Source organism: Penaeus monodon, chromosome 12 (genome assembly GCF_015228065.2).
Source record: "Penaeus monodon isolate SGIC_2016 chromosome 12, NSTDA_Pmon_1, whole genome shotgun sequence".
In the NCBI taxonomy this organism is placed as follows: Eukaryota; Metazoa; Arthropoda; class Malacostraca; order Decapoda; family Penaeidae; genus Penaeus; species Penaeus monodon.
Genome location: NC_051397.1, coordinates 7,070,418 through 7,080,417, shown reverse-complemented (window position 1 = coordinate 7,080,417; position 10,000 = coordinate 7,070,418). Strand labels below are relative to the sequence as shown.

Sequence of the window (10,000 nt, the reverse complement as noted above, 5' to 3'; positions counted from 1 at the left end):
TCCGACCATGCCACCACTTTCTTGGCACGGTCGCACGACACTAGTGACTTGCCGTTCGGGTGCCAACTGCACGCTACAACACATGCTCTGTTGGGAATGGGAGAGAAACGTTAGGGATAAGACAGAGTATCTTCTCTTTTAATGATAATCATTACTGTTCATTATCAGCTGAATTTATGAGTCTAATGCTGGTATATTTTAAGATAAATGCTTGTTCAACATATAAACATTGATGTTTTGCCTAGTGGTATGACTGAGTGAAGTGTGTGTGCATGTATGTGTGCATGTGCGTGTGCGTGTGTGTGTGCGTGTGCTTGTGCGTGTGCATGCACATGTGTGATTGTGTGCCCTTCTCTTCAAAAAAATTTTCTTCTAATCATTCCCTTCAATAAATTCTGCAATCATAAACAAGTTAAATATATAGAACCAATAAAATATAAATATATACACCAAATTTTCTGAAAAAAAAAAGTCAATACTTTTTCCTTCCTCATAAAAATACTAAAAAGAGAGAGAGAAAAAAAACAAAAAAACTTACACATGTTCCCTGAGTGTCTTCTCAAGCTTGCCTGTACTGACATTCCAAATGTAGACAGAGCCGTCGCCACTTCCTGCTGCCACATAGGTCGCATCAGGGGAGAACACGGCGCGTGAGTAGTCCGCACCAACGTGGAAGCCTTCACAACTGAAGCCAAAGATGATTATTAGTATTGCTAAATATGGGGGCAATTTCGATAGAACATTCAAATTATTCAAACAATCAATATTTTTTAAACAAACAATGAAATTTTTTTTTTTTTTTTTCTTTACAAAATGCAGCAGATGAATTAAATGTTTTGAAACTTACATTGCATGTCTAAGCTATCACAGATGCTATGAAAGATGATAACTGGTTCCTTTAGATAATATTCCTAAAAGGTGAAGCTTCTGACATATGACAAAGACGATTCTAAAAAAACAGCATACTCTTGCATATTAAACAATGCTAAAATAGCATATGAAATGATAGTTCCATGTCTTGCCTTGTAACATTACTAATTATGATAAATTTGTTTATGAGCTTAAATCAAACTAACAGCATCTTAAAGTATATATTAAAAAAAACATGGAACTGTCAAAAATAAGCAATATCCCACAGAAGTACAAGAGTCTCAGAGAGTAAAATGAACACAGAAGCTTTCGCAATATTTGACAGAACTGATATCTAATCTATGAAATATTTATAAATATGCAATACTTCTGATGAGTTCTAAAATATAAATTACAAACCCTGTCTTGCAAAACTATCAATCTATTACTGTTTTTTTAAGTATTACATGTCATCTTAATACCTTTAGGATAATTTTGTTTTTAGATATTACTACTAAAGAGTTTCTGGTGCAAATTCCATGCAAATTTAGTAAATTTATCAGACAGCTATCAAAATATTCATCTTATAAATTTCATTAAAGTTAGAAAAATGATGAAACGATCAGTGAAGAAAAGGAAAGAGAAAAATACACAAAATTAGAGTAAATTAGAATGAAAGTTAGGAAAAAAAAAAAAAAGAAAAAAAAATAAAGAAATGAGAAAAATAAAAACTGATTTTAGAATTTCATAACAGCATTTATTTTTGTGCATGCGAAAAATAAAAGTTAATTAAAGAAATTGATAATAAGCATTTATTTTTGTGCATGCAAAAAATTAAAAATTTATTATAGAATTTGATAAAAGCATTTATTTTTCACATTAGAGAACATGCTTTAGATCACTACTTACGTGAATGTGTTGACTACGTGATTTTTCCGCAAGTCTAAGATTTTCAAGGAATCATCACGAACACAACTTAGGAGGTAAAATCCATCTGAAAAGATACATTAAAATAAAAAAAGTCATATTATTTTCATTACCTGGAAATAAAAGAGTAGAGGAAAAATGTACTAAATCAATATAACATACATAAAAAAAAAAAAAAAAAAACATTATTTTCATTACCTGTAAAAAAAAAGAGTAGAGAAAAAAATGTACTAATTCAATATAAGATACATTAAAAATAAAAAAGTCATATTATTTTCATTACCTGCAAATAAAAGAGTAAAACATTTACTATATCAATATAAGAAATACCCATATAAGCTAACACAAAAAGAGGATAGAAAAATCCCATCTCTAACCTCTGGATAGACAAAGTGATGTTATCTTCCCCTGCAGAGGCACCTCATTGGCTGATTGTTCCGTCCGAGTGTCCCAGAAACGGATTTTCTTGTCAAAGTGACCCGAAATAATGGTCGTTGCTGCGCTGTCTGAGGGGACAAGGTCGTTGCAGCTCGACCCAGCAAAGATTGTTCTAATACCTGCATAAGGGAGGGAGGAGAGAAGGTGTAACCATAAGTCCATAAGTGTGGCTTGAGAAACTTATATTATTATAGGGATGGGAGGGTGAGAGTTTGGTGATATCTATGAAATTGTAAACTATATAGATATCTATGCACATACAGTAAACAAATCAATAACAAAAGCAAAAGCAAAAAAAAAAAAAAAATGTATATACAATCCCATTGTAAAGAAAATCAAAAGGGTTATGTCAAGGGAGTGAAGAGGAAGGAGTACAAAGGAGGAAGGAAGATGGAATAAGAAAGACAGAGAAAGGAAGAAGGAAAAAGGAGGAAGATGGAAGGAAGAAGCAGGAATGTGGAAGGTGGAAGAGGAAAGGAGATAAGAGAGGGAGGAGTTTGAAAGAACAGAAGGGAAGGAAGGGAAGGGAAGAGAAGGAAGGGAAGGAAAGGGAGAAGAGAGGAAGGGAAGGGAAGGGAAGAGAGGAAGGGAAGGGAAGGGAAGGGAAAGGGAAGGGAAGGGAAGGGAAGGAAGGAAGGAAGGAAGGGAAGAGGAAGGGAAGGGAAGGGAAGGGAAGGGAAGGGAAGGGATGGGATGGGATGGGATGGGATGGGATGGGATGGGAAGGGAAGGGAAGGCAAGAATAGGAAAAGGAAATTATGATTATAATTAATCATAATTTAGTTTTATTCCATTTGTTACAATAGCCATTCTTGGTGTGATATATGCTATCAGTTTCATTTTGCTTCTAAATTACCACCTGTGTGCAAGGAACGGCCAGGGTTACCATCCACTGACAGCAAGGGATTTGAACACAGGTCAGCACCACACAGCACACAGTAAGATAGAAGTGAAATGAAAGTAAAAAGGAGTAGGAGAAGGGTGAAATAGGGGAATTAAAGGGCTGAGGGATGGGGTGAGCTAGAAGGGAGAGGGAGAAGGAGAGAGGTTAAGGGGAGTGGTAGGAAAGGAGGGAGGTATTGGCAACTTACATGCCCTGCTTCTGAGGTCCCATATCTTGAGGGTGCGGTCATGGGATCCCGTTACAACCTTGGACGACTCAGACAAAAATTTGGCTGCCATGACTTTGCCTGAATGCCCTGTTAAGGTGTGCTACAGAGAAAAAGAATAGAAAAAAAATTATGGAAAATGCATTAATGGCAGGAAAAATATTTTCACTAACTTCATTAGAAAAAAAATCTTGGGAAGATTAGTTAAAATATCAATAATGAAACCTTTTTTTTTTTTTTTTTTTTTATCAACGCTTAAAATATCCTATACACCACACCTTCCTAACAGAATATGCAACACTATACAGCATTCTTAATACAGTAAGATATCAGCATTCTAATATATCACGAGACAACCCCCAATAACGCATATACCATCCATCACCACACATCATTTACAAAATTCAGTTACAAAAAGCCATTAAACAAAACAACTCCCAACACCCACTCTTAATCTGTGGTCCATGACGGTCCAGACTCGGCTCGCAAAGTCATTGGAGGCACCTAAAATAAGCGATTCTTCGGCATCAAAGTCTATGGCTGTCACCCCTGCATTGCTGCCGGTAAGGACTCCTCTTGCTTCAACTGTGGCTGTGGAAGAAATTATCAGTCAGACACCCTGTCTTTATACATTTTCTAGCCTCACAAATAAATAAATGAATAAACAAAACATTTTTTTATAAAATGCCCAACGTGAATTGCTATCAAAATGATTACCTACTAAAAGGTTATCAAATACTAATACCATTATAAAATTTCTAAGTACAGAAAGAACCCATTTTGTGTATCTACTCATTCAAATAATGAAAAAAAAAAAAAAAAAAAAATTTAGAACATGTGAAAAACTTGTGGTATATCAGAGGCACTTTCACATACACAAACGTGTATAATGCAAAAGATAAATATTGCTGTATTTTTATTTAATCTTCAACATATGTATGTATTTCTGACAAAGATACAACCGAAACTGGTCAAATGCATCTCTTGTACTGTGAAGACATTCATTCTCATTCATACCTTTTATACATTTGTCAACATGAATACAGTTCACAGAACTACATACACATTTGTTTACATTTATCAAATGACTTGTTTAAATTTTGTTAATGAGAAGGCTCCAAGGGAAGAACTCTAGTAAAACGCATATAAATGAACCAATCCAATACTAACCACGACTAATGTCCCAGAGTTTGAGCTTTCTATCAGCGCCTCCAGTAGCTACAATTTTTCCCTGAGGACTAAAGCAGACGGAATTAACTTCCCCATCGTGAGCATCCTGAAAAAAAGAGAGAAAAAAACAAATTTGTTCATTGGCTTAGTATGGAAGCCACTGCTGCATTCACTCCCCTTTGCTAATGTTAAAATCATAATAAATCACTCGCAAAAGAATACAAGCGTCCTATACCAATCTGTCTTCCCTCTCGATGTAAAATAAATGTAATAAAAATGTCTAATATTTTGCGTATCAAACAGAAAAGACTTCAAACCAAACTTACAAATCTAAGGTAAGCCTTTGCAGGTAGGACGGCTGTGAGACATATAGGTGGGCTACACGCAAACTTGCTTTCTAAGCTAACTTGTTTTGGTTCTCTTGCTGCTTCTTTTAGCTGCTCCTCAAGCATCATCTGGCGTTTCCTGGAAAGGGAATGTATGCTCAGTTCCTCTCCAATGTCTTCTATGGATATCTCAACATGATTACCCATAAAAAACTCAATGACAAAACATTCTTATAACCCGTGGCCAGATACAAAAGTTACCAAATAGTTTTACAAAGCAGAAGAAGCCAACAAATGATATGCTGATATATTTACTGACACCTCTAAGAGGAAGAGACACTGTCTTTCACTTTCTTAAATCTGTAAATTTGACAAAAAAGAAAAATCTATTTCTTTCTAAATGTTAGATTTACAGCTAAAAGAAATTAAAATCGGGTATCACCGCCTCCAAAATAGAATCACCCCAAACATCAACATAGTAAAAATTCCATAACCCTAATAAGACCTTAAACAAAGAAAATATACACACATATTCAAAAATGTTGGTATCATTATAGTATCATTTTGCAAGTTTAGTACATTATATTCTATAATCAAAACACCTGTTAACCAATAGGCATTTGTAATCTGAAAAGTACTTTTTTTTTACTCCTTTTTCCTTCTCATTTCACTTGCCAATAAAACATTCAAAAAGAAAATTTTCACACAAGTCACAGTTATCATATCAGTGACGTGTGACAATGCTTTCTTTATCACTTTCTTTATAAGCAAACTACAAAATTTACTAACAAATAACATGGGAGGAAACCTAAGGAACAAATAAATAGCCTTGGCATTTAATAGTTGAGTTTTGTTTCCTGGATAAGAAACTTTCAGGGGAAACTGAACAGTAGATAGATATATCAAATGTACTCTGAAACCTGAAACAAGCCTTCACATCTCTTAACCCAATGCCGACAGGCATGGCATGTACATACATGATGAGTTCACTTTACTAACTGTTTTTATACATAGATGGATACACCTGTACTAAGTGATCAATGAGCCAATTATGGGTAGTGTCTCTCTCACCCGATTACCCTTTCCCTTGATTTACAATATTTTTTTTTTACGTTATCTTATTTTGTTGTTACTAATGTTTATAACATTATAGTAATTATAATATAATAAAAATAACACCACTGACATTGATAGCATTAGTAAAAAAGTTTTTCTCAGCAATTCAAGGAAAGGTGAAATCAGGAGGGTCACAAGATCTACTAACGGACTCCTTTGTGGCTAAGCACTAGCAGAGCCATCTATGTGCAGACATTAAAAAAAAAATTTTTTTTAAATAAAAAATGAGCACAGTATTTTCCCACTTTAAAGTACAAGACAAAGTATTATACTTTGTGTAAGGGATATGCAAAATGTTGAAGGAAATGCTAATGAAAGTAAAAATATTTCAGAAACTTGACTTTTTGAACAAGTATACGATCCAAGGCAAAACCTGAAAAGTCAATGTCTCCAGGTTTCTAATGATTTTAAAGTAAACCTTGGTCTTAAGAGTTATAAACCACATCCTTACAGCATATTTAATATTACAACTGTTGCAAGATATGTGCCTTTAACCCCTACTATCCAGATGAAATGACCACCACATCATGAAAATATTTGGCTTGAGGAGTGGGTGATGAGAAGATGCCGTCACGGGAAAATCTGGGCAGGTTGATGCCAAATGGCTGACGAGAGCATTTTGGCTGAAGGCTGAGGTGGCCAGAGAGACTTGCCACGAGTGCATAAAACTCTTAGAAGGTGATTAGACTAATTCGTTATTTAGGAAGGGGCTTTTGCATTACCTCCATTGATGAATGAGTGTAGAATGTAATATCCATGACTGGAAGAGCACCAGATCCAGAGAGGACGCTATGTCCATGCTCTCGATCCTATTCCTGCCTGCCATGACCAGTGGTGCAAGTTGTATTACGGAAAATTGAATATTACTGTTCTCTAACTTTCTAGGTAATCTGCATATAACACATGTTCGGATATAAAATTCTTTTCCCCATAACCTATGCACTAGATCTTTCTACACAACATTTAACTGGTTCATTTGCTCGTTGTTTAAGCCAATATTTTGAATATTGTTTGCCTAAATCTGTGTTCCATCATTAACCTTTCCAAAAATCATTCTGAGTGTATTCTAAGTCATCAAACTGTGCATTGCCAAACAGTTTTTTGTCACAAACTGATCACAGTACAAAAGTATTGTGACCTAGCAAAAAGCATGTTGAATTGCAATCTGTTACCTACGATGTTAAGCACCCTGACTTTGCTAAAAGCTTCATTATCTTTGCTATCTCTCTCAACACAGTTTGATAGTATCCCTCAACCATTTTCTGATCTTGTTCAGCACTCCATTTCCATCAATGAACATCCCTGATGGTCTTCCTTTTCAACAGTAACATCCTACTTTTTCCAACCCGCACATGAAATGAGTAATCCATTTGTAAAACACCAGACTTCTCTGTAGCTGTTTCTCCACACCCTTATGTCAGTCAATCAGTATTATTCCTTTTCCTGCACACAAGTTTCATAAGAAATTCAACAACAGCCATCACTTTCAATTTCTTTTCTTTTTTTTTTTGAGGTAAAATAACACAAGAATTCTTGAATATGAATAAAATTTCGACAAGGCATTACATTAGTATACATATCTTATTTAATGTTACAACAGCTGTGAAAGGGTAAGACATTCTCATCGCATGATGATTTTCAATTAACATTTTGAATGCCCCCTGCATATTGCATGATGCAGCTATAGACCAATTCACTCTTAAAAACCTATATCATCATCTCTGAATAACTTACTTCAGTGCTGTGTCATTCTCCATGTTCAGCTTCTCTGCATCCTTTGCCTTCTGGGCCATCCAGCGATCAATTAACTCTCTGTTTTCCTCCTGCAGTAAAAAAAAAATCAAATGAAATGTTTTTTTATAAATATGTAAAAGAAGGAATTCAAAATACTTTACAGATGTTTAAGCTAGTATCAAAACTTTTAACTGAATAGATAAACCTCATTTACGAATGGTTATAGACGTATCAAATATATATTTTTTAAATCAAGAAAGGCATAAAAAAGAAGAAAAACATAGATATTCAGAAAAATAAGAATATAAATATTCTGGATCAAAACCTATAGCTCATGGTAAAGCATGAAGTAAATTCCAAGCATAAATGCTCTTTCAGTAATGGAAAAAGTAAGAATATGAACAATACAAATGCTGTTCATACACTCACAAGAATACCTATCTCCCTACTTATATCCATCCATCTATGTACCATCTATACAATCATAAGTCTCCTTATCTAATTATCTTCAAATCTCAACAAATAACAAAATAATAAAAAAAAATTAATAATAACTTAGCTGATGACTTATATACCTGAGCTTTTCTATACTTGTCTTCCAAGGCAGTGAAGGCTAAGTTAAGCGTCTGATATTCATCTCGCAGGACCTGGTTGACTGCCTGGAGATCTGCTAGTGCTGACTCTTTAGCTGCTAATTCCTCTTTGAGAATCAGGATCTCTGACTCATACTCGGCTAATCTGGGGTGGGAGGAGAGAGAGAGAGAAGGAATGAAGGATGCTAAACATGTGAATACTATATCCTTTCTATTATTTGGATTGGCTTCTTAATGTGATCACAATGAAATCTGGCCAAGGCGAGGTTTATCAGAAGTCACTTTATATTGATGATGATGATTCTCTTTACTTTAAAGTTATATGTGCTCCTATTACTTTCACTTCATCATTTCCTAATTACTACATCACTCTCAAAGGTGAAAAATTCAAATCTTAAAGTTTCTCATAATGCAGTGATACCTAAACCAAATTCTTATCATATTCAATTCATAATTAATTTATCCATGCATTATAGTAATAAATAAAAGGTGGAAATAAATACAATATGCATTTTACATCTACTAGTGGGAGACAGAACAGGAAAAAAAAGTACATTTAGCATGGATAAACAATGGGATATCCTGTTCATTCAAGTAAGCACAATATAAATCTAACTAAAATTACAACTTGGTCTTACTTGTTTTCTTTGGTTGCTAGTAATTTGTCACGTTCCTGAAGGCACTGGTTTAACTCCACCAGCTGTTGGGCATTTTCACCCTTTCGTCTGTGGAGGTCAGTTAGTTCTTCTTGTAGCTTATACAACTTCTGTTCCAGCGCCTGCAATATTTCAATGGTAACTGAAGCATATGATGCTATACACTACCCCATTTCAATCTTATCACATTCATTTTTGGCTATATTAACAAATTAATCTAGTTGCATCTATCTCACACAAAACTTTCTTTCACCTTATGGGTTCCACAACAGAGGCAAACAAACCTGAACCACTTGAGAGGAGGCACCCGCAGCAGCAGAACCGGTTCCACTGCCCCCATCCCCTCCAGCTCCTTTACTGTGTAAGTCTGAGTTCTCCTGACGAAGTTTCTCATTCTGAAGTGTTAGCTGTAGGTTCTCTGTTCTCAATAATTCACTCTGCTCAAAGAGCCGATTATCTGTGGAAATGATAGGATATAGTAATCTGCACGACTACTTTCTGTTTTGTCAATGTTAATAGAAGTTATTTCTACTCATATATTATTTATTACACACACACACACACACACACACACACACACACCACAACAACTAACTACACAACACTATATATATACACACACACACACTAACACACAACTACAACACACACACACACAAACAAACACACAACACACACTAACTAACAACTAACTAACTAATATATATAATAATATATACATATATATAATATATTACTATATATATATATATATTATATATACATATACTATATATATATTATATAATATATATATATATATATATATATATATATATATATATATATATACTATATATATATATATATATATATACTATATAATAATATACATATATACATATATACATATATACATATATATACATATATATATATACATATACATATATATACATATATATACATATATATACATATATATATATTTATTTATCTATTTATAATTCATAACCAATTTCATATGATAGAATAAACTGAACTAATAGGTTTATCTTGGGGTAATGTGCAACAGCCCAAAACTTGACCACCTGTTCGAAAAT

The 10,000-nt window shown here is 34.1% G+C and overlaps 1 protein-coding gene across 1 annotated transcript in view; it reads right to left on the bottom strand.

The window, feature by feature from the left end:
- Positions 1–10,000, bottom strand: part of LOC119579233 (autophagy-related protein 16-like) — an 11,316-nt gene that overhangs the window by 318 nt on the left and 998 nt on the right. The window contains exons 2-13 of the mRNA XM_037926971.1: positions 9,203–9,375; positions 8,901–9,040; positions 8,245–8,407; positions 7,670–7,758; positions 4,820–4,958; positions 4,494–4,599; positions 3,772–3,914; positions 3,306–3,426; positions 2,154–2,333; positions 1,759–1,843; positions 539–685; positions 1–87 (exon numbers count right to left, since the gene is read on the bottom strand). The exon at positions 1–87 is cut by the window's left edge and continues 318 nt beyond it. Coding sequence (XP_037782899.1) covers positions 1–87; positions 539–685; positions 1,759–1,843; positions 2,154–2,333; positions 3,306–3,426; positions 3,772–3,914; positions 4,494–4,599; positions 4,820–4,958; positions 7,670–7,758; positions 8,245–8,407; positions 8,901–9,040; positions 9,203–9,375 — 1,573 coding nt within the window. The remainder of the gene's footprint in view (positions 88–538; positions 686–1,758; positions 1,844–2,153; positions 2,334–3,305; positions 3,427–3,771; positions 3,915–4,493; positions 4,600–4,819; positions 4,959–7,669; positions 7,759–8,244; positions 8,408–8,900; positions 9,041–9,202; positions 9,376–10,000) is intronic.